Here is a 25481-nt window from a genome sequence, read left to right as displayed (position 1 = left end):
CATTTCTGATGCGATCCCTCAGAGAAACGCCGAGCGTAGCCCTTTCCGTAGCACGCTGAGCGACTTTAAACTGGTGGACTAGCCTTGTCGTGAGTGTCCACGTTTCGGCTCCGTATGTCATGACGGGTAGGACGCACTGGTTAAAGACTTTCGTCTTAAGGCACTGCGGGATTGACGATGTAAAGATCCGACGTCACTTCGCAAACGCTGCCCAACCCAGCTGAATTCTTCTATTCACCTCGTCCTCACGATTGTTTCTACCTAATCGCAGAGTCTGCTCAAGGTAGACATATTTTTGAACAACTTCGAGGACGGTACCGTGTATCGTAGTCGGTTCGGGTAGAACATGTTCATTGAACATGACCTTGGTTTTATCCAAGTTCATCCGTAGGCCGATACGCATAGAAGAATCAGCCAGCTCGTTCAGCATTTGTTGTAGGTCCTGCAGCGTTTCTGCCACGAAGACGATGTCGTCTGCGAATCTCAAGTGAGAGATGTATTCGCCATTGATGTTAATGCCACGTCCTTTCCAGTTCAGCGTCTTCAACATATCCTCCATTGCATTAGTGAACAATTTGGGGGAAATAACGTCCCCTTGTCTCACTCCTCGATGCAATGGTAAGGGATTTGTTTGCTGATTCGGTACTCGGACGGACTACATATACTAAGTTAATATACTTATATAAAACACTTATACCACAAGATGCAGCGCGTTTCACTGAAGGATAGTAGTTAGTGTCTCATTTGGCCTCGTTTAAAATTTAAAACTTTAAAAATAAATCAATTTACGGAGTGAAACTCGGCTTTATCTTGTACGAAATAATGTATATTTTACTTTGCATATGGAACGGTGTTTGAACTTCCCCGTTTTTGTAGAAAATTTGGGTTATGATCCAGTTTTTCTTCACGGATAAATAGAATATATTAAAAGTTTTTTTTTACCAAATATCTTCTTAATGTTGTTACAAGAATTCAAAAGACAGCATATAATTACTATAAAATTACAAAAAAGAAATACATACCTACCACAATATTTTATTATTTATTTAGATGCAATTGGCAATTAATGGTAATAATTTTAATTGCAATATTATTTTACACGTCGGAACAAATGTGCAAATAAAATTCATCTAATTAAACTTTTTATTATCAATTCAATCAAGGCATTACCACCTGGGGCAGTCGGGTAAAATAAGAAAAAAAAACATTATACACTTGCTCAATATAAATATCTTTATTTTTTACTTTTTTTCTGTCATGCTGGTTTCTCTATACAGGTTACATAATATTTATATATTACACATTATTAAATATACGCTAGACATAACATAAGCTCTTTCATTTTTTATAAACATGAGATATTTATTCTAGTTTATTTCGTATTGTTGTGGCAGAAGTGGCATTTTTAAACAAGTCACCCCAAGTTATCTGGTTATAAATATTACCTTATAAATAAAAAAAATAAGTAAAGTAAGTTTGGATAAGTAAATAAATTATTTAGTCCCGAGACGTAGTTAACGCTTGTATTTGTCCTTCTTTCAAGAACATATTATTTATAACGTAACTAAAATACAAAATTAGACAAAACTTGATACTAAATTATTTATATACTCTTATAATCAACGATTTTAAATCAGCTCTTTCACTTATCACATGAAAAGTTAATTGGGAAAAATATAAAATAATTATAACAATTAAATAGTTAAAAATGTTAACTCTTACAACACTCTTCATTACAAACTACTTTTATACAACCAAAGAAAGGCAGTTATTTATTCTGAATTAATCTAAAGATTCCTTAATAAAAACTTAAATACCCACAATTGTGCTGGTGAAATTACAAATATTAACGGAATTCAAAATAAGTAAAAATCTTTAATGCAAACATTGGGAATATCATCAAACTACATCGTGTTGGAAGGGGGCTCACTAAACAAACTTCACGGCTTATATTTCATTAAAATTAAAACAAAAGAGGTTCAGTTACCTATTCCCTAGAAAGAACCATTTGAAAGTAGGTATAGGTATTTTAGTAAACACGAGCTATATGAAAAGTACATAGAAGATCATTGAACTACAAAAATTGGGAAAATTGACTTGAAAATAAGGCTTTTCAATAATTTGCTTACTTTTCATTAAGAAGAAACTTCGAAATGTTTGCTATTAAAATTTCTTAACTAGTATTTAAATCCAATCTAATGACAGTTGATGGACTCTTATTACTTACATTGGTCATATAACATTTTATTCAAGTTCGTAAATATAGAAAATAGATTTAATAAAATGTAGTAATACGACTGTATTTAATATTCAAATTGACGACGAATAAACTAGATGTGCTTGAAAGCTTTTTCCAAGATCTTGTGGAACAGAAAAGAGATGAAAATTTCTTTTGAATTTTAAAATATAACAACAATTTCACCACAATACAAGTTTGAGATATACATATATTTACATTAACCCAAAAATATATGTAAATTAGGACAATTTTTTGAACTAAAATATTTTGTATTACTTAAAAAAAAATGGTAACTTTACAATTATCTATTCAAGATAATATTTTAATGTAAGTGTAGAAATTTCTTATAAGTAAATAAAGATACTTGGTTCGATCATACTTTATTTAGGCTCATGGTGAGCAAGTTTTAATTGAATATACAAGAAAATTCCTTACACAAACATCATCTTGAAAGTTTGAATTAAGAATTTAATTATTTTTTTTTTAACTTATTGCATTGTTTAAGATCCTAGTTTACAAAAATAATAATGTAAATACCTGAAACTAGTGCTGTATTGAAAGATCAAATAGAAGTAACACTATAATCTAATGTATTCAGAAGATATTTAATTCTGAGTTAAAATAAAAACATACGTCACAAAAAAGAAATAGTATCATTTACCTGTCCGACATTTTAAGTACTTGTGTACTCTTCAAAAACACGGGTTTCCATAACAAGTTACGTTTTAAAACGTACTTCGTTTATGTCTTACGTACGACTTGAAACACGGATGCTACAATTATTTATCTGTAGTCAAAATTGAACTCAAAGACAGAAAAAACGTAAGTTTATTACTTCCCTTATTATAATACAACCGTTTTCTTATTACGAAACTGTGAAGCACAGAATTGATCTATTGGGGTTATTAAGCTGGATTTGGTATTGTGGTTTGATGATATATTTATAACCTCAGTAAGGCATTAAAATTTCAAGGCCAAACTCAGGTTCAGAGTCACGACCTTGACATCTGACCTGACGTGTACATTTAGTACACGATTACGATAAAAATTAGCGTAATATTGCTCCACAAAATCTAGAAGAATAAAATTCCAAATTCAACCTTTTTGGACACTCGATAAAGGAATCTAAGAAAAAGTATCAATTTAATCTTTATTACATAGAAATTTATAACAATTACAAAGTTATATATTATCTTGATTATTTCTCTATCTTAAAAACATGGTTGATGATGAGGATCGTTTATATATTTTAACCAGATTAGTTTTATTTTTAATCCAGTACACATTTAAACGATAAATAAATCATCAAAATTTCATTTCCAAGCCACACGTATAATTTAATAATTTAAATTGCCTCGGTCCGTTGTCTGAGCAGTTTCTTCAGTCGTCACTTAATCGTCTTGATTTCTTCTTTTTGCTTTTCTCCATCGCTTCCATTCTCATATCTTCCAGATCCTCCATTATACCTTAAATACAAAAAAGTACTTATTACTATAGACCTTTTAACAAGCCAATATTTTTGGTAGGCTATAAAATAACAAAACATTATAGCGTTTCCCCCAGCGTATAGGGGACAGGTTACCCCCTGAGGGGTACAGAAAAAATCAAACCACGGTACCGTTTGCAACATGAATATAAAAATTTTTACAATAATTGGTTTAGTAGTTAAGACATTAACGCATAACAAATATTTATATTTACAAAATTGGTTAGAATATCACCGCCTATATATAACAACAGATTTTTAAATCAATCATTTGTATATAAAGGAGTAAAAATATGAAGATTAAACGATAAGATTTCAAATTTTAAATATAAAATATTTAGTTAAAGTGAATTAAGATAGCACATATAAAAACATTTTGTTTACCTATTTTCTTGCTAATATATTCTTCGCGCTGTTGTCTGGCGAAGCTCGATTCCATCATGGGATCGTCTTCGTCATCTATGTGCCGGTACCTGGAAAATTATAAAATAAACATTTATAAATTAAAAAATAATGGCGATAACGTTATATTAAAAACATTAATCATTTCCTGCACTACTTAGTACAGTCCACACAATAAGTCAGTATCTCGCGACTTCAGTTTACTTCAGTTTGTTACGTTCTTATAAATATGTCTTATAGTTATTCTACCGCCAATTAACAGTACTCAGTATTGTTGTATTCCGGTCTGAAGGGTGAGTGAGCCAGTGTAACTGCAGGCACAAGGGACATAACATCTTAGTTCCCAAGGTTGGTGGTACATTGACGATGTAAGAATTAGTTAATATTTCTTACAGCGTCATTGTCTATGAGCGATGGTGACCACTTGCCATCAGGTGGCCCATATGCTCGTCCGCCAACCTATACCATAAAAAAATGTCCGTAAACATAGGTTTCAAAACATTTATGCTCTCCGTCCAAAAATATAAACATTTCAAAGCCATTACGCATATTTTTAACCTTGTTCAAGTTGGTAAAATTAATAATCATCTATGAAGTCTATGAAAAATCCCTATCCCATAGATCCCTCATTCATGAGAACAATATTAAAAAAAATTATAGTCTATTAGGTATACGAGGCGACCAAAGAAACGATGGCTGGATTGTGTGAAAGACGATATTGTTGGAAAAAATGTTAATTGTGAGATGATGTCTAACAGAAGTATGAGAAGACATGCTGCGTCGACCACAAGTAAAATTGGAATAAGGGCGACGGCGAATGATGATATTAGGTATACGAGATTAAATAATACAAACAAATATCTTATATTTATGAGAATGCAAAGTTAAAATAAAATACTACTGAGAGGTATGACTTTATGCAAGTGGACAGAAATACATGATACATACAAACAGCATTCGACAATTGTCGGGCGGTATAAAAATTTTCTTTCGTCTAAATTAATAATTTGAATCGATTTCACGTAATCAAATACATATGAAACTCCATACATTTTGGTTATTTCACCATTGAAATTTATTTTACGACTATCTTTATTCTACTATCAATGCAGCAATATTTTGTATTGTTTTAATTATCCAGATTCATAACAGCTTAAGCACCCTGTTGTAAGCAACATTATAGTGTACCAAAGGGTTTATACTTCTTGTGATACCAGTGTCTATCGTGAAAATAAAAATAAAAAACTACTCAATCGACTCTATTGCTAGTAGCTTAAAGATTATTTTCTATTAAGAATATTATATAATAACTTACTTAGACTTATCGTAGCCAAATATTTCCTTAATGTGCTTCGAGTAGTCCATGTTCTCGTCGCCGTCGTCGATAAAGTCGTCCATCTCCGAATCATATTCAGAGTCGGAATCGAGCATGCGACCTGCAAATATTATATTAACTTTACATTTATACACAGGCACAAATTTTATTATTAGGTGTGTAGTGCACAATACGAATAGACTGGTGGTAGGGCTTTGTGCAAGCCCGTCTGGGTAGTTACCACCCACACATCAGTTATTCTACCTCCAAATAACAGTACTCAGTATTGTTGTGTTCCGGTCTGAAGGGTGAGTGAGCCAGTGTAACTACAGGCACAAGGGACATAGTATCTTAGTTCCCAAGTTTGGTGGCACATTGACGATGTAAGGAATAGTTAATATTTCTTACAGCGTCATTGTCTATGGGTGATGGTGACCACTTACCATCAGGTGGCCCATATGCTCGCCCACCAAACTACAACATAAAAAATGAGTTTAGGGAAGACATATGAGACCATAAGCTTGTGTGAGGCACTGCAGCAGTAGTATTACACCATTGGTTATCAGAAAAACCCAACAACTATTAATCAAAAAACCTCGAAATCAAAACACTCACGAATTCAATGCGTCATAACATACTACATAACATAGGTATATCTCATAAGCTGATAACTATCTGTCCTATATTCATGAGGTATAAGAATGATATTACACAAACATTTATTTCAATTATACTTTAATTCTTAGTTGTTGCACGCAGTTTTGCTCGTTTTACGGTTTGATTGTCTTTGCTTGGAGTTCAAGCTTGCTTAATATACAATTTCATAGAATTCGGTGAAAAATGCCGTGAAAGAGCAACAAACAAGCAGAATAACCATTCCTTAAGGATAAAAGCTTTTGTTATTGTTCTTAAAATTGTATCAGTCTTAAATGTTCATAAATAATGAAACTTCATTATTATTATATATTAAAATCACACAATACTCACGTTTAGGTTTTTTCCTATCATCGGGTTGTGGTTTCCTCCTGACGTTGCTGGGCGGGAATTGTTTTGTACCATTTTTGCCTAACGAATTCACATGTTTATCAAAATCGAAGCTATTCGACATAACCGGTTTACTCGGACCCGGTAATTTCGAGTTAGGCCGCTTATCATCAGGTCGCTTTTGAAGTTGACCTTTATTGAGTTCCGGTCGTTTCTCCGTCCTGGCATGGCCGTTCAATTTCGGAGAACTTTCACTTTTCTGTTTTGCTAAACCGATCCTATCCCTAGTATCATTTCTATTTAAGCTTTCCTTATTTAGTTTTGGCACTGGCTTCCCTTGTGAACTGTGTCCGTTCATATACTTTTGATCGTTCGATTTTTGACTCAAACCACTCTTCTTGATTTCCTTTTCATTCGAGTTTTTATCTATCCTGTATGTGTTTTGGCTCTTCAAGTCTATACTTTTTTTAATTTCTTGTTCCCTTGAACCAATTTTAGCCCTATCTACATTTTTATCTGATTTGTATTTATCAGATGGTCTATTCTCTAATTTTGTTTTAATTTTTTCTAATCTATCTCTGTTTAGTTTTATTTCACGTTCGTTTCTTTCCTTTTCAGCTTTCAATATTTCTCTTTCTTTGTCTCTTAACCTCTTCTCTTCCCGTTCTAATTTCTCCTTCTGTAATCTTAATTTTTCTCTCTCCCTCTGTAACGCATCATGTTTCTCGCGTTCGCTGTCCTTCTCTCTCTCATGCGTTTTGGGCGGGGCATCATTTTTCTGGTTGGAATTCTTATCACTTAGTTTTGGAATGCGACCGAAAGTTGAAGGTTCCGTTCTTTTCGTTTTTTCCACGGTTCTTTCCTCTTTAGGAGCTGTAAGTGTCGAAAAGGTATTTATGTCAATTTATTTATTATAGTATTCGCTTAAACACACAACACACCATTAAATTATTTGATTACTAATTGATGTAAGTCAAAATATTTAGCAAAAAATTAAGTAACAAAAATAAAATTAAAGTTAAGAATTAATTGATATTCAATGACCCACTAATCTAAAATTTGATATTAATTCGAAAATGAAATAACAAAAATGATAATAATTAATTGAAATTCTTCAGAATTATAACAAAAAAATAATGACAAAACCACAAGAGTAAGAAAATAATACTTATAGCAATAAACTTGTGACTTTTTTTTAATTTAAAAAAAAATATGGATAAAATACGGATAATAAATCATATTCAATATTGAAATGTTACAGCTATTATGTTTAATGTAGCTATTACGTTAAAATGAATTATTCATAGTTATTATTAATTAAATGCATATTAATAAATAAGACATTTTTTGTGTTCCTTAACTGGAATATCTATGAAAAAAATATACATAAACTTATATTAGAAAATGCAGCTCATGTAGGAGAATGTTTTAAAAATATGAAGGGTGTGTTTATAATATTATGCATACATCATATGACCCAAGGGGATGACTCATTTTTAACTTTGCCGTCTCGTAAATTCAAATCGTTTATAAAAAATACATTGGTAAAAAAGGCGTATTATTCGATACAAGATTTTGTAGATGATAAAAAGTCATGGAATTGATACCTGTTGACTTCTAGGCAGGATATATTAATATAAATAATTGTATTAACTAACACGACTGTATTTTTTTAAATGTTGAAATTGAGTAACTACTGAGTTTCTTGCCGATACTTCTCGGTAGAATCTACTTTCCGAACCGTAGTAGCTACACTTAATTGTAAAATGACGATTCAAAAGTGCTTGTAAAAGCCCATTTGAATAAAGTTTATTTTGATTTTGATGAAGCAATAATCTTTTACAGCTGTAACAGCTCTGAACAGCTAATATTTAAAGTAATAATAATTATTACATTGAAACAACCTATACACACAACTACATATTGTATGATGTATATATCATGTACTAACTGGTTTGACGGCTATTTGAATGCCTTCATATACTTTGATATATTGCTTTATGTAGGCAGTATTATTCAAATATAATTATCATATCATATTAATAATGTAACTTTACAACAATAAATTAAATGACTATTTACTCGTGAGGTTGATATTAGTTCTTAATTTGAATTAGTAAGATGTAGTTCTAAATATATAAAAACAGTTTCATAAGATTTCCTACAATATAAAAAGAAATAATTTGGAATCTTAAATACCTTTGCGACCACCAGCCTTTTCAGCATCGATACGTTCCTGTCTCCTTTGACGACGAGCCATTTCCTCTTCATATTCCCGTTTTTGTTTCTTCGTCATAAGTCTATCGGGTTCCGGCTCTGTGACAAGTTTCTTTGCAGCCACTTCAATTGGTACACTTTTCTTTTGTTCAGCCAGTTTCAACAATTCATTAAAATCTAAAGGTGGTGGTGCTGGCTTTCTGATTTTAGGTTTCTCAGGTTTTTCATCTTTTTTCTTTTCAGGTTCATACTTCTGAGGAGGACTTGAATCTCCATCTGAAATTGTAAACAACAAGTATAAATATATATAGCTTAATTTAATGTTTGAAAATTGCTTTTACTATATTTACTTAAAATAAACATAAATATATATGCATGTATAATAACATAATATACAGTTGTAATGGTTCTAAGCCTAGACAAAACATTTTACTAACCATCATTATCAGTCCGACGTCTCCTTTTATGAGGAACTGGCTCCTCTTCGTGTTGCAGGGCATGTTTTACTCTTTCTCTCGTACCGTTTAAATCTTTACTCACATTATTAGCTAGAAATTATTAAAAAAATATATTAAAAAACTGCTAAGTACTACTTAAACACTGACTCTGGTGAATGTTTTCATTACGTATATAACTGTATATATTACTGTATTTAACTAACATGAATATATTTTTTTATTAAATTTGTTGACAGTTCTTCTCAGTAGAATCTACTTTCCGAACCAGTGATAGCTTCAATTAACATAGTTGTTAAATTTAATCATATTATAAAGTATATTTAGTTTTAGATTTTTCACAATTAGTTACCTTCACAGTAATGCTCTGTGATAGAATTTTATAAAAATATTGATCATATCACAGTTATGAGTTAAAAACAAATTAAGAGCTGAGTAAATATTTGGTGAACTTCACATATTGTATTGTTTTTAGGTCAATTTGATTTGTATGAATTGTATATCACTCTCAGGATAAAGTTTTAATCTTCCTTAATTAACTCAGCTTAATACTGTATCTCATGCAAAGGCTTAATAAAACAAATATTGTTACTTACTACCCGGTGCAAATTTTGGCTTGTCTGGCACTTTGCTATATTTTTGCATCATTTTCTCATAGAGTGCAGCAGCTTCTTGTGATTCATAACCATAGTCATCCTGGTCCGGTTGGTCAGGACCTTCCCTTGTCACAGCAGTGTGTTCTGTATCAATTGCATCCGCTAATACTGATTTATTAGCAGACTTAATCACTTTCAGGGTCTTTTGAATCTTTCTTAATGCCTTAAAAATAAATCCTGATCGATTAAGATATTGTCAATACAATTCTGTGTAAAATTTATATTAATAATAAATAATGTCAAAAACAAGATTGACTATAATAGCTATGCCTTACATTTGTAAACATTGATTTTTATTTTATATCCTTATATATATTATACAAATATTATATAGCAACCTTTGGATCTCGCATTGCAAGTAGCTCATCTCTTTTCTTTTGAGCCTCTAATTTTTTCTGTCTTTCCTCTTCTTCCTTTTTCGCCAAAAACTTTTGAATATTGGCTGACAATCGATCTCGTGGTTTCATTTCCTTCTTTGGAGGATCGAAGCGGGCTTTGTAATACATACTTTCCTAAAATAATACGAAATAATAATATAAGTACAGTACCATACATTTATAACATATTGTTATCTATTGTATTATATATCAAGCATTACTATTAAGGACTTCTAGAATAAAGAGTTAATAACGATATATTTAGTTCGCTTATATAGTCATCAAGTAAGCTATAATAAACAGTATATAAATAAAATAAAAGTTAGTACATCCTAACCACTAGATTTTTTTTTATTAATAGGATAAAAGTTTTTACGAGTTATAAAATTAACAAACTAATGTTTGTTTATTCCAATTAAACGAGTAGACAAAATTACTTAATCATGATAAGTACAATAAGTATATAAACTTACAGCAGATGACTTTTGTTGTTGATTTCGTTGAGCAGCCAGTAAAGTTTCTCGAAACTCCATTTTGGAATAATTAAGTTATTATTTACTTGTAACGCTCAATTAATATAACAACATAGTAAACTTTGCGAAGAGTATTTACGATTTTTAGCTAAATACGTGTCAGACCTCGACACACTATCCTACCATTTTCTGGAAACATACTAAGCACAGAGTAGATTAGATTTGAGAGTTTATAACTTAATGTCAGTTTATAGCAGATTAACAGATAAAAAATGTCTCAGCTGTTTGATTGTACGATACATTCAATTCAATTCTTTATTAAATTACTTTTTTTGTTGTGGCATGCAGAATTTGCAATGTATAATAATCTAACAACAATTCTATGACACTTCAAGTGTATCATCAATTTAGATATTGAAACATTTTAATTTTTAAGGTATTAAATCAATTACAGACTGAATTAAAAAAATAGTATAATATTTTCCTTACCATAACAAACAGTTCGATTATTTAATATTAAATTAGTAATATTATTATTTTAATTAGTTGACTGAAATAAAATTGATGTGAATCCAAATAAAATAGTATGGCAGCACTAACAATTTTGACGTTGACGTATCTTTCACATCTGTCTCTTTCTTTTTAAAGTTCTTGTTGAAGAGTGGAAATATGGTTCGTGTTTAGATTGTGTTATTTATCGATAATTTTCTTAGTAATCCTTTTTAATCAAATTAAATTATGTTCATTTTTGTCTATTAGTGGTGAATACAGTGACGCCGATAATTGTATTTTTGATTTAAGTACACTGTTGATACAACAAAATGTTAACCTTTCTGTCGTTCTACAGGCAACCTCCAAGAAGAAGACTAGGAAGCTGAGAGGACATGTGAGCCATGGTCATGGACGTATCGGTAAATATTTTTTATTAATTTATCTATTTATACCCTTAACACAAAATTCACGTTCTGAACTTATGTACATTCATGTGATTTTTTCCCATGTAGTCTTCGATACTCTTAAGAATGAAATTAATCTGAATGTATTCTAATGTATAGGTAAACACCGCAAGCATCCTGGAGGTCGCGGTAACGCTGGTGGTGAACATCACCACAGAATAAACATGGACAAATACCATCCAGGCTACTTTGGCAAAGTAAGTCAAAATTTTTTTAACGGAATAGTTAACCTTATTGTCGCGAAGTAGTAATATTTTAAGCAATCTCTGTAACTAATAGTAATTTTATTCCGATTGTGTAAAAATAAAATTATATATTCCTGAAACTTTAATTTTTCAATATAACTATTTTCTATTGTTTCTCATTCTCCTATCTGTTTGTTATGTACTGATTACATTACTCTAAGGCTAATTCATTGATTTTTAATTATAGCTTGGTATGAGAAATTACCATTTAAGAAGGAACAAGGAGTTTTGTCCAGTGCTGAACTTGGACAAACTTTGGACTCTGGTTTCTGAACAGTCGCGGCTTAAATACGCCAATGCCACTGATGGAAAAGTGCCCGTTATTAACATTGTGAAGGCTGTAAGTATATAAATATGTGCATAAAACAGTTGCTTGAAAGAAATTAATCTGTAATCAAGAAACATGAAGATATATCTTACATGTGTATTTTTTTTACCTGTTTATTTATCCATGGACTATTACTTGTGGTAAAGTAAAGTAACAGCCTGCAAATTTCCCACTGCTAGGCTAAGGCCTCTTCTCCCATTAAGGAGAGAATTTTGGAACATATTATTACCTGTGGACTGATACATTATTTTCATTTTTACAGGGTTACTACAAATTGCTCGGAAAGGGCAAGCTACCCAAACAGCCCGTAATTGTGAAGGCCAAATTCTTTTCAAAAACAGCTGAAAGGAAAATCAAGGAAATTGGCGGGGCATGTGTTTTGTCTGCGTAATTTAAGTTAAATAAAATTTTAAAAACATATTTTCTTTTTCTACTAACTACCAAAATCGGAACTTTAAATAATTCATCATACAGAGTGATGCTTATATGAAATCATTGTTGACATTTTATATTGGTATATTACTTATGTATATCATTTTAAAGACAAGAATTGAAGAGCTAATTGCTTTAGATGATATCCTCTAAACTGGACTGCCTGTAGAAAACTATTATATACAATCTTTTACTATGTATCAATCTGTCAATGTTGCAGTCAAGCTACAATTTTTCACACAGTTTTTAATTTATACATGCAGGTTACTCATGGCTCAAAGTAACTTATATTTTATATGTAATTCTAACCTAAACAGACTTGCCTGTGAAGCCTAAAATTCATGCAAGGAGAATCTAATTGCATGATGGAATACATGTTTCATTTGAATCTAATTGATGTGCTAAATGCACACACCTAATTGCTTGAATTTTATTTTTTCTTACACATTATATTTTTTAACCCTAAATACATCTCAATAACAAAGTTTTATTTACTTGTTTTTGATGGAGTAAGGACAAATAATAATTCGTGATATATTAAATAAAGTATTTAATATTACATTAAAATTGTAATACAATTGTAAAATAATTTTCATATTTATTAAAAATAACATGCAAAATTATTGCAATAATTATACTTATAGAAACATACATTTTAATTTCTATCAGAAAATCCTAAAAATAATGACTAAAACCGCAGTATATCATTCTTAAATAAGGCAATTGTGTAAAAAAAATTACTCCAGCTAAAATTCAAATAACATTTCAATAGAGACAATTAATAAATGATATCTATTTTTTAATGTCTTATTAAAACTATACACTGGTATCTTTATAATACTTCTTTGATACTACATACATACTTTCATGCAAACTAAGGTCATAAATAATTAACAGGATATAATGAGTACATTAATATACTTTAGATTGAAATGGAAATATAGCCTTAGCTATTTGAAACTTATTAATTAAATAGTTTGTTCACCTAAACTAGCAAATTATGTGATTTGAGTAATTCTTATTCTGTTAATATATCAGTCAAATAATAATTTATATTTAGGTATAAATTGTTACAGTATGTGATCTAATGGGTTGATGCTGTGGTCTAATAGGAGCCAGTTCTGTTCTTATTTGTGGCTGATCATTTACCGTTTGCGTCTGTGTTGACTCCTGTGGCCGAGCCTGCTTGGCCTTTTTCCTTGCAGCATCACTCTCAGCATAATACATGCCAAGTCTTGTTTTGATTGCTGCTAAAGCCGCACCATTGATTTCATCATGAAAGATATTTGTGTACCTCCATTGTTTAACGATAGGGCCCTTTTTTCTTTCTTTTTTAATTTTCTTTCCACTCTTTTCATCACTATCTTGAATTTCAGATTCATGATTATAAGGAGCGTTTGCTATAGCTAATGTGTTATCTTGTTGAGGTTCTGGTTTTGTCTGTAGTAATATGAAAGCTGTGGGTTGTGTTGCCCTTGTTACAGTTGATTGTAAAAGTATTCCCATACCTTGAGGACCATTTTGTGTTGGATAAAAGTTTGTTGAATTTGTTGTTGTAGCCAGAGCAGTTTGATACTGATTTTCAAAGTAGTTCTCTGCAATATTAACAAGATGTCCACTTCCTGGATATGCAATGGGGGTAAAAGTATCCTGTGGAGCTGTATGCTGTGTCTGTTGATTTTGTTCATTTTGTAATTCTAAATCTATATGCCTCTTAGATTTGGGCATTGTAGCAGATATGTTATCAGGATCATAGGTCTTTATGTAATCTTTCCACATCTTTGATATGTTAATTTCTAATCCAGCAATTTTGTCAAGTCTTATAAAATCTTTTAGTCTGTGTGTATGAACAATAGAATAGATATGATTTTTAATTTGTTCTATGACAGTTGTTGGAAGACGCACCTCACCGGAACGTCTGTGACTATTTTTCCCTCTATTGTCACTAGGAAACATTACACCATCATCCATCTTCTTGCAAAGTACTCTGACTTTTCTTTCTGTTATGGCATGAATATTCTTAAAAGCAGTCTGACAAACTTGAGTTTCTCTCCCTTTAACTCTTACAAAATATTCAAATGTACAAGTACGCCTGCTACTAGATTTTACCCTTTTTCGTTTAACGTCTACCTGCCTCATAAGACCAAAAAGGTAAGCATTTTGCTCATCATGTGTCTTCATGGCATAGAAACCTTGAAATGTTTTGAGTCTTACATCGTCGGGCACTTTCTGAAAACATTGACGGCGGCAGTTGCAATCGGGACCGGGTTGTTTCGGTGGAACTACTTTCCCATTTGCGTTTATGTATTCTAGTCCAGCAATCCGCAGCCGCTTTTGTTTCTGTTTGTGCCATTCTAGAATATTAAAAATAATGTCTTTACCAAATATACGAAACTACACTTTTAAAGAAAAATTTGAATTTTTTTACGGAGGAATAATTTAATAGATAAATATTTTTAAAACATTATATGCTAATAGTTTCATGGATACACATATTAGACTATATAATGGTAACTAATATCATAATATGTTGCTTTTATTTATACCGTATATAACAGTAAAAAATCAGTAAATTAAGAAACAAAAATCAAAACAACGTAATAACAGTTTGTAATTCAACTTACGTATCAAAAAAGTAGTAAGAGTCAAATATTTTATACTTTCCTAAACGTCAAACAATGGAAATAAACGTATAGGAATCGGCATATTATGAATGATAGTATGCATAAATTTTGAGTTAAAGACCTCAAAATTACCTTCTGGGTTTCGTGTGCGTCTTTTCACAACTTTACCATTTTTAGTTAACTTTACTTTTCGGTCATCGCTTGAGACATCCGCCATTTTAATATCAAAGAAAGTTAGTGTTTTTTTAAATCACTGCGCATAGATTCTAAAGATTGTGTATCATTCAGCCATAGTACTGTCAGAAAATATTAAAGGTAATTCAAAAATTTACATTTTTTTTTTATTTCTCGTAGAAAACCTAAAAGTATATCATTTCGGAGTACCTAAATTAGATAATTCTATGACAGCCTTTTGTATGTATATTGTATCCTTTTCTTACTAAATTAAAAAAAATGTATGTATATCCTAAACAATTCTTGTCCTATAGGGAAATAATGTCCGTATGTTCTGCGTATGTAAAAACACTTTTTTTTTTATTTTACTAGGAGGAAATGTATTAACGCATTCCGCCCGGCCGAAGGGGGACCGGGACGGATATGTGGGACTCCCGGGGCAGAAGGCCCCGTCCTACACACTAAAACCTCCTAGGATTTCCGCCTCTCCGCAAGGCGGCAGGGCTACGGGTACGCATTTGGCTCACCACCGCGGCCATGCCAGCGGCTGTCGCTGTATAGTGGCGACACGCCACGAAAGGTAAGCTAGGGTGTTATGGCACACCTTCCGAATCCGCCTCCGTCTAAACCGTGACGGACTCCCCCTGAGTCCGCCACTGGAGGCTATGCGGCAGCGGATGTAAGGTCCACCGCCAACCACGCTGTGTCAAGTCAAGGGCTTTGGGCAGCGGATGTAAAGGTCCGCTGCCAACCGCATTGTGTCACAATCAAGGAAACCGGCCTAGATGGTCGTCGCGCTGCCGACCGGGTCTCCGTCGGCGCAGCGGGGTCATCTTCCCGCTGTCGCTCTGCCTCCTCCTTCGCGGACATTACGGCTTCGCTGAAGACCCGTAATGCCGCCCACACTTCTTCGCTCTCGACCATCTTATGAATCAGGGCCGGAAGCGAAAGGTCCAATCCAATTACCGTGGACAAGGTTGCGCGAGGCTCCACCCAGGCTGGACACTCTGCGCGCGTGTGCTCGGCCGTGTCAACGGCTCCGTCGTCGTATTTAAAATCACCCTGGTCTAATATATGCCGAGAAATTAACTCTGAATATTTGTCCCCCAATATAAACGTTTCACATTGGAGGACAAACATAAGAGTAATATTTTCGTCATTATTATCCTTTATCGTCTTACTTTATCCTTGTGAAGTAGGGACAAGAAGTAAAAAATATAGATATAATTTTAATTCAAATACACAGTACTTACACCAACATAACATTTTTATTTTTTTGTAGACATACCAGAACCGTAACGCGTTTCTTAACGAAGAGGTCCCATGAGAATGTTTCTCTCATCAACTTAAGAGAGTATTTGAATAACATTCGATAAGTCGATGGTGTAATTATTACAATAAATAAATACATCCCTATCTGTCATTTGAATTTCAATTATCAATTTGACATCTACCATCTACCACGGTGATTGTATTTTCTTTGACATTTACATTTTATTATAAGTTAAAAAGTGGAGTTAATTGTTTTGCTTAGTTAGCTCTCTTTAAACTACGTTCTAGCAAAATATTTTACCGTTAACCTGTAAGGAAATCGCCTTACGTAGCAGCAATGTGAGTACATACAAAAAGTAGAAGTTGAATTGGAATGTACGAAAAAAACTAAATAAAAAATCGTTATAAGATCTCTTCGTGTTTTGTTTACCCATATTACTATAGCTAATTATTTTTGCATTTACTAGTTTTACTGTGATGAATTTATTTAATAATTATTATTCATAATCATCAATTTTGTTGAATAAATATTAATTGCACCATTTTATTGGTGAAACGATAAGGCTGTATTGAATCATCTTTGTTATTAATCATCCTGCAATATTTAACTGACGTTTTATTTTTTAGACAATAATGGCTTTCCAATCCCCAATGCCGAGTCGAGAATTCCTATGGGACATCTTTAGAAGGTATGTCTTTCTTACATCACTTTGAATATTATTATTTTAAAATTATTTAATGTAAATATTGTTCATAGAGTGGACAAAGACAGAAGTGGCTACATATCTGCGGATGAACTGCAACAAGCACTTTCAAATGGTTCATGGAATTCATTTAATCCAGAAACAGTACGACTAATGATTGGTATGTCGGAAGTTTGTTTAAAAATATTAAAACAAAATAATTTACATAAAGTTTTAAATGTTTTGTTTCATATCTATATAAAACTTTACTTTGCACATTTCAAAAGATTTTCCTTTTAAATTATATGAAAATTGTTATTATATTTATGTTTTTAATGAAATTTACTTCTTCAAAGAAACTACAGTTTAAATAAAAAAGTACTTTATTTCATAAGATTTACCAAAATATAAGCAGCAACAACTCTCATTAATAATATCATCTCAGATGTTTGTATACAGTGTGTTTTTATCTTATCCATAAAAATGTTATCTTTATAGATATAAAGATATTCCAGATGGAATAACCTATAATTTCCTTGTGTGAACAAATTTATTGCATTTATTGTTTATAAAAGTTAAAAGAATTATCATCATCTTATAAATTTATTAAGGTCAAAGTTCATTTGATTTAGATATGAATCAAATCAGATCAATACTAAGAAATTATATGCATCAACAATGATTATTTATTATTTGATGTCAATTTACAGGCATGTTTGATAAACAAAATAGAGGCGTTATATCATTTGAAGATTTTGGAGCACTTTGGAAATATGTTAGTGATTGGCAACTCTGCTTCCGATCATTTGATCGTGACAACTCTGGAAACATAGATAAAGCTGAGTTAAAGAATGCTCTTACAGCTTTTAACTACAGATTATCTGATGAAGTTATCAATATAATGGTCCAGAAATTTGATAGATTTGGAAGAGGAACAATGCTTTTTGATGACTTTATTCAATGCTGTGTTACTTTATATGTAAGTTGTTGTATTCAGTTAATTAATGGATAATAAATAAACAATCTTAATAATAGACTATCAACAGGAAATAGTAATACACAATTTAAAATGAATTCCTCATTACAGTTTAATTTGAAAATAATGGAGTTAAAAGTACTAATTTCATTATTATTTTCAAGAAATTTAAACATTAAAAACAAAATAGTTAATCAAGTCATAAATATTTCTGATAAGATTTAATTCCATTGAACTTCTTTTGATGGAATGACTGATTTATCCCTTTTTCTCAAAAATATATTATCTACATATTTTATCAATACTGTGATTAAAGCTGTAAAAGATTAAACCTGGTATTACTAAATAATCATTTATATTTTTCAGACTCTAACTTCAGCTTTTCGACAGTATGACACAGACCAAGATGGTGTGATAACCATACATTATGAGCAGTTTCTAAAAATGGTTTTTGGACTAAAGGTATAATAATGTAACAACAAAGGAATGGTGTTTATTAAAGACAAGCTATGATATTTCTAAGTTTGATACTGTTCAAATGTAACGAGCTTGAGTAATTGAATTATTAATTCAATCATCGTTTAAATGCATGTCTTATTATACAATTTCAGCCTATTCCAATAACAGATTTGTATAAAACATGCAAATTTCTAATATGTCTATTATATAGTGCACTACAAATAGATTTCAATGAATATATATATGTTCTTTAAAATAAGTTTATTCCACTTAACTACATAATATACTTTAATTGTTTTAAAATAAATTCTCTGACACTCAAAATGTCATTTGATCATTAATCAATAATTATATTTTCTTTGAATATATGAAACTCATGTCATTGAAATAGGCAATGCTTTCTGTAATTTTTTTATATTTAAGAAAATTAATCAATATGTTTTTATTGATTGATTCATTGATATCAATTGGTTCCGAATACATTTTAACAGTATCATGATTTACATGTCATCTTTCATCTTGGATATGTTTCATTATATAACTTTGTTTTATACTTATACTTAAATTTATTGTATATTAGTGTTTGTAAAATGTATTTCATAAACAAAAATTAGATTGTGGCTTTAAAAGCGAAGCATGTTTCTTATAATCATATTTAGATGGTGTAAATTTTATATTTTTATAGCTTTGTTTACAATATGAATATGATTAAATTTAATATATTCTATCATTAAGAACCATAATTAAATTGTTAGTGTCGCTTGATAATTAATTGGTGCTTTTACATTTTTGTAATAAAAAGTTTTAGAACATTCATTTTTATAGCATAATGAAAGGTGTCAAATTAATAAAAAAATGTTTATCAGATCTTATTAACTCGTATATAATTATAATTATAACTATTTGTATCTCGTATATATAAATGGATGTTGTGTGACATGTTTGAAATTAGAATTCGATATTTTTGCCCGTTTACTGTGAAAGTTGGAATTTGTATGCATTTTAACACTGAAGGTTTTCATAATACCTTTGTTGTAACGCGCCGCTAGACGGCGCTGCAAAACATCGCCATAACTGATGATCTGCCTGAGTTTTGCTAGTTAGATATACACCTATTCATTGACTTTAGTTGGTTTTATCATTAGATTCTTATGAATGGCTTCTACAAAGTTTTATATTAGTAACATCCTGGTATATTTCCCACTGCTAGGCTAAGGCCTCCTCTGAATTAAGGAGAGGGTTTGGAACTTATTCCACCACGCTGTTCCAATGCGGGCTGGTGGAATGCACATGTTCAATTTCGATGAAATCAGACATATGCAGGTTTCTTCACGATGTTTTCCTTCACCGTCGAGCACGATATGAATTATAAACACAAATTAAGCACATATATATAGTGGTGATTGCCTGGGTTCGAACCCGAAATCATCGGTTAAGATGCACGCGTTCTAACCATTGGGCCATCTCAGCTCTTTTATATTATTATAAATAAAAATTGCTTGCACTCCCAACGTTTTACTTTAAATACAACAAGACTTTCAATACGAAATAAATATTTATATTTTCATATATGTTATGTTTATTCCTTTTAATTTATCAGGCGAGAAATAGGGAACTATTCTGATGCTGCATCGATAAAATAATGTCAAGCTGTTTATCATAACTCATACATAGATAGAGTCTTAGGGTTTAGTTTGTAATAAAAATACAAGTGTTTCTTATCTAACTGCGTATTTCTCTTCCGTCCAGTGTTGGCCGTAACGCCGTGCCTCAGATAACCAGCTTAAAGGTTTGCCTAAAATCGTACCTTAAGACTAATATAATACAATAATTTTTATACATCTTTTTTTGTACACCGATTTTTATTGCATTTAATTTTATATTAGTTCTGTCATTCAGATTTTATATTTTCAATATTAGTTAATTTATATAGTCACAAATAAAAATTATAAATAATCATAACTAGCTCTCATATAATATTATAAAAATATGAACAGCTTTGTACAAGAGTTTTTTTAAATAAGAGTATATTGTACTTACAATAATGAAATAAATCTTTCATTCGAATAAAATTAGTTAATTCTGTAATTTTTTTTTAAACTGCTTGCACTTCTTAAACATTTTAACAGATGTTGAAAAAATTATCTGTCTGCTGTGTATTTCTCTAAGTGGCATGTACTCTGCATTGGTATGTTGTTTATGTGCCAATTATGCATTCTGTATTTTTTAAATGTCTATGTAATAGATTATTAATGTTGGTGTTGCATGTTTATTGTTTGTCCTTGTTCCATCTTCACTTACTGCAAACAAATATTTTGTTTATATACTATTTTATTTGATATATATATTATATGTAATGTCTCGTGAGGCTATAAGTGGACAGTCCTTGTATTTTTATTATTTTGTTTAATCTAAACAACTTAAAAATAATCACCAGTAATGTTACCTAGCTAAAAAAAAACCAACAACATTATAACTAATCCACAACAAAAGACAAGAAAGAGTAGTAGATAATATATTTTACTTTTAATTAAGCTAAAATGTTTTTTTTTGAGTTCGTATATATATTGGAATCTTTGTCATGGTTAAAGTTGCTCAAATTGAAGAAATAAATAAATTTGAGCTCAATGTCTATCTGAACATCAGCTTTAAATTGTTTTAAATTTCATAATTGTATACAAAATATACATTCTGAAATTAAATGTATATTTATGTATTTTATGTATTATGTAGCATCAAGTCTGATATATCCTATTGTTGTATGATTATATTGTTCTTTGAATAAATGTTTAGGGCAAACACTATTTGGTTTCATTTTATATACCTCTATACAAAATGTGTATATCTCATTTAATAATAGAAATATATTGTTTTATAGTTTATTATATTAAATATTTCTTAAGAAAATAAAATAAATGGAATTTAATAATAATACATTTGTGCTTATTCCTATTTGACATATTTTATCTTCCATGCACCAATCTTGTATTTTAGCCAAATTAAACCTAAGTCGCAACCCATTTGAATCCATGAAATTACTGGTGTGACCTTCGAACCGTCAATTTCAGTCCATCTTATAGGAATTTCAACAATTGGAATGTTCAGTTTTTGCGCTATGTACAGTAACTCTACATCAAAAGCCCTGAAAATACATCATTAGTAAATTAATTAAAATTATATGTATATAATAAGATAACCGACAAATAACTTAGAATATACTAATTCAATTAATCCAATAATTTAAGAGGTATCAAATAAATGCTTTTTAAAAATTAATATCATATAATCATACCAAGTAAATATAATCAGTCGTATATATCAATAGCTTATAGATAATCAAGTGACAGTTACAGCTAAATAGATTAGTGACTGCTGTTTTAAGAAAAAAATTGTTTACCATCGGTTAACATGAAGACTTTGAAATAACATATTTGCTGCTTTTCTCGAAAATAACTTAAATCCACATTGCGTATCTTTAATACCTTTCACAGTGAATAACCAAACTAAAGTATGGAATCCATACATCAATATATTCCTGAAAAGAGGTAATAATAAGATTAAATTTGAAACATAAAAATGAAGGCTGGATTGTAAAACTGTAGAGGCACCTATTCAAAAATAAAAATATAAATTACCGAAAAATACTTCTTTTAGCTAAAGATTCTTTCTCCAAATGTGCTCTGGAGCCAATAATAATTGCTTCACATTGACTTATTTCATTAGGTTGATTGATTGGGTTGTAATTAGTCACTTGTTCAAATGCAGCTTCTAGTTTAACTAAATCTTCAAACTTTGATGCACCATCTGCATCAGCAAATAATAATAAAGCACCTCTTGAGCTAAACATACCCTATAAACGAAATTTTATTTTAAATAATATATTGAAATATATTATGATCAAGGACTTTTTCCAGTAATGTTAAACAGTAAATAAGTATTTAATACGGTTGTATATAATTTAATATACATACTAGTTTAACCGCTCCACCTTTACCCCTGTTTTTGATTAAGTTTAAGCACCTTATCTTATCACTGCCATATTTCTGAATATAATTCTCAGTTATTTTAACTGTGTTGTCATTGCTACCGTCGCTAACAACTAAGATTTCATACTTGTATGTGGAGTTCTCTTTGATTCTTCCCTCCAAGAAATTTAGGGTTTCATCCAACATAGGTGATACTAAAATAAAGGTCATTAAAATATATTTTAACAAAAAATAATGATAATATTTTCGATTTTGATACAATTAATTATATTTGCATTAATTAAGCTGAATAGTCAACACTGTTTGCCTTACTTCTTTCCTCTTCATTATAAGCAGGAACTATTACACTTAAATTTACACTGTGTGGATCATTAATAGAGGGAAATTTTTCTTTACTTTTTGATTTTGGATTATTGTAAGTTTCTTCTTCAGTAAACCTCTCTACTGATGGATATGGATTTGTAGTCATATAGATTATTATTGTAAGCTGTAAATATAATTAAGGGCAATGTATTATTATTAAACATTAATATCAATACACATATTCATTTTTATGTATACATATATAAATAAATGAATAATTTTCCAATAATTTAGTAGTCATTTTTCTAATTATTAAGATGCAATATGTAAAATATGAACGAATGCTTACACAATTAAATTATAAACTTTTACCACAAGACAGTTGTAATGTAAGAAATATATGTCATTCCTCTCATTATCAATGCTATCAACCACTGCAACAAATATGTTAATGTCTCTAGCTACTGGGCTCAAATACCCATCATATGGAAATTCAATTTATTTCTGTTTGGCAGTAGAATAATTGGTAAGTGTACAAGAAATTTTAAAACCATCTACATTTAATGAAAGCGAAGATAGAAAGCAAGAGGATGTCATCTCTAAATAGTAAATACCATTAAAAACAGAATAATTATGATATACTTACTATTACAAAAAGGCTTAAAGCCGCTACTATGCCGTGCAATATAAGTGTAAATAAAATTGAAATGAAATCCATTTTTTTATAGGATAACACCTTCTTTGATTCATAAGTTTATTTCATCACCTCGGTTGGGTTACACTAATCTAATACTAAGAGTAAAATATGTTATAAAATAAATGGATTTCTTCAGAGAAATTCTGATCGGTGACTACTGATATCAACCGATCGTCCGTAAGTCTTTCAACGTGTTGTGACAATGTCAAATGTCGATACGCAAAATGTCACATCTGAAGTATACCACACGTTCAAAATTTGAAAGATTATTTTAATAGAAACGAAACACTCATATGTTATTTCTTTGAATATATGATGTCCTTTGACGGCCTCCGTGGTCGAGTGGTGTGTACACCGGTTTTCATGGGTACGCCTCCGTAGGTCAAATGTAACAGTGTTTATTTCGGCCACTACATAGCTCGTAATTTGTAGGAAAAAAATGTAACCAAATAATAAAGGACAACTTAACGATCGCTTCTTTGGAACCGTAACCCACCAAAATATTAATTGCCACAGTTTAGAGAATAAACCACTATGGTGGTGCATGTGCAGCACGAAAACCATTCAGAATTAAATTAAGCAGCGAATTGTGATTATTGAAATCGATTAATGTTTGTACTGCACATACTTGTTTATTTACTTATTCGTCGTCGCTTCTCAGCCCTTAAGTGGGTTCCTAACATCCAAGTTTGAGTAATATTGCGCTTCTCCCATTCGGAGACGCTGTAGGGCCATCAGGGCCAATAGTAAACTAATTTCGAATTAAAAAAAATTGCAGAAGGAGTGCATATCATTCATTGCTTCCGATGTTAAAGCAGGTTCGATACATAATACTTATATTTTTGGCCATCCAAATTTATAGAGTTTAAATAGGTTTTCTTTTTGGAGAAATTTGGTGACTGTTCTGCTGCAATATGGCCATCTATGTGATACATAACGTACAAAACGTGTTGTAAGAGTGAGAGATAAGAGGTCTTTGAGATCTAGCGTTGAGCTCAGATGAAAATTTGCGTCTCGGGGAATGCGTGTGATTAAGCCAAGAGTAGGATAAAAATCTGTAATAATCTGTTGTTCTTGTAACAATGTTACAAGAGATTGATATATCCCTCCAAGCCATGCCTTAAGTTTAGTTTCAAATAAACGGTATCGTAATTTTTAATTGTAATGAATCTGATTGGTTGTCCAATCTTACAGCCATAACATATGATATTGTACACCCTATCATGAAACACTTCATACACTTCTATAGGTTTCAACTTTTAATTTCGACTATCGCCACTAGTCTTTTGATAAAGATCTTGGTGTTTTCTTACGAATATGGCAAGTTCTATACATATATACCTGCAACCAATGATGTTGAATTAAACAGATATGTTATTAACGCGCAAGAAGTGAAGACTAGAAAACGTCCTAATTGTGACGTTTGCCTTTCATTGTTTTACGCAGTAATACGATATAATACATCATAATTACGTAGTAATACGTTTTGCGTAATTAAAACATCTAGTTATCCCTTTCAGTTATTGTTTTTATCAAGCTATCCTTTTTAATTTTAACGAAATGTAAAAATAAACTAAAATAAACGGTCCCCGGCGCGGCACACTTTTTTCTGTTGTTTAGTATGGATATAACATATCTGTTTATTAGAATATCATTGCCTGCAACAGTAAACGTATTCACAAACGTGTGGAAATGAATTAGATATTTAAATTAACTCAACAATTTGAACTTGTTTTGTAAAG

At 30.9% G+C, this 25481-nt stretch overlaps 5 protein-coding genes across 7 annotated transcripts; 2 read left to right on the top strand and 3 right to left on the bottom strand.

Annotated features, from left to right (window-relative positions):
- Positions 1-1210: 1210 nt before the first annotated feature.
- LOC124544146 (protein SPT2 homolog) lies at positions 1211-10818 on the bottom strand. The gene is made up of 9 exons (XM_047122604.1): positions 10605-10818; positions 10093-10266; positions 9695-9917; positions 9081-9191; positions 8626-8919; positions 6430-7299; positions 5443-5563; positions 4110-4198; positions 1211-3705 (listed from the first exon to the last, which is right to left on the bottom strand). Exons 1-9 carry the CDS (start codon positions 10662-10664, stop codon positions 3620-3622), a joined length of 2028 nt encoding a protein of 675 aa, XP_046978560.1. The 5' UTR covers positions 10665-10818; the 3' UTR covers positions 1211-3619.
- Positions 10819-11180: 362 nt separating this feature from the next.
- Positions 11181-12553, top strand: LOC124544105 (60S ribosomal protein L27a). Its single transcript, XM_047122541.1, has 5 exons — positions 11181-11276; positions 11452-11515; positions 11660-11757; positions 11993-12145; positions 12396-12553. Exons 1-5 carry the CDS (start codon positions 11274-11276, stop codon positions 12522-12524), a joined length of 447 nt encoding a protein of 148 aa, XP_046978497.1. The 5' UTR covers positions 11181-11273; the 3' UTR covers positions 12525-12553.
- A 645-nt stretch (positions 12554-13198) lies between these two features.
- On the bottom strand, positions 13199-15458 carry LOC124544358. Of its 2 annotated transcripts, none has more exons than XM_047122875.1 (2): positions 15190-15404; positions 13199-14919 (listed from the first exon to the last, which is right to left on the bottom strand). In XM_047122875.1, exon 2 carries the CDS (start codon positions 14744-14746, stop codon positions 13622-13624), a length of 1125 nt encoding a protein of 374 aa, XP_046978831.1. In that variant the 5' UTR covers positions 14747-14919; positions 15190-15404; the 3' UTR covers positions 13199-13621. The 2 variants fall into 2 exon arrangements, with proteins under 2 accessions (XP_046978831.1, XP_046978830.1); XM_047122874.1 differs by having other exon boundaries at positions 13205-14919; positions 15322-15458.
- A 1357-nt stretch (positions 15459-16815) lies between these two features.
- Positions 16816-21554, top strand: LOC124544098 (programmed cell death protein 6). Of its 2 annotated transcripts, XM_047122529.1 has the most exons (6): positions 16816-16974; positions 17263-17324; positions 17393-17499; positions 18029-18297; positions 18661-18756; positions 20503-21554. In XM_047122529.1, the coding sequence occupies exons 2-6, from the start codon at positions 17269-17271 to the stop codon at positions 20512-20514; spliced, it is 540 nt and encodes a 179-aa protein (XP_046978485.1). In that variant the 5' UTR covers positions 16816-16974; positions 17263-17268; the 3' UTR covers positions 20515-21554. The 2 variants fall into 2 exon arrangements, with proteins under 2 accessions (XP_046978485.1, XP_046978486.1); XM_047122530.1 differs by lacking the exon at positions 20503-21554 and having other exon boundaries at positions 18661-18933.
- A 74-nt stretch (positions 21555-21628) lies between these two features.
- On the bottom strand, positions 21629-23943 carry LOC124544097 (dolichyl-phosphate beta-glucosyltransferase). Its single transcript, XM_047122528.1, has 6 exons — positions 23689-23943; positions 23052-23226; positions 22725-22933; positions 22389-22603; positions 22151-22288; positions 21629-21895 (listed from the first exon to the last, which is right to left on the bottom strand). The coding sequence occupies exons 1-6, from the start codon at positions 23758-23760 to the stop codon at positions 21703-21705; spliced, it is 1002 nt and encodes a 333-aa protein (XP_046978484.1). The 5' UTR covers positions 23761-23943; the 3' UTR covers positions 21629-21702.
- Positions 23944-25481: the final 1538 nt, after the last annotated feature.

This window comes from Vanessa cardui, chromosome 4 (genome assembly GCF_905220365.1).
Source record: "Vanessa cardui chromosome 4, ilVanCard2.1, whole genome shotgun sequence".
Lineage (NCBI taxonomy): Eukaryota > Metazoa > Arthropoda > Insecta > Lepidoptera > Nymphalidae > Vanessa > Vanessa cardui.
This window is presented reverse-complemented; position numbering and strand designations above follow the sequence as displayed.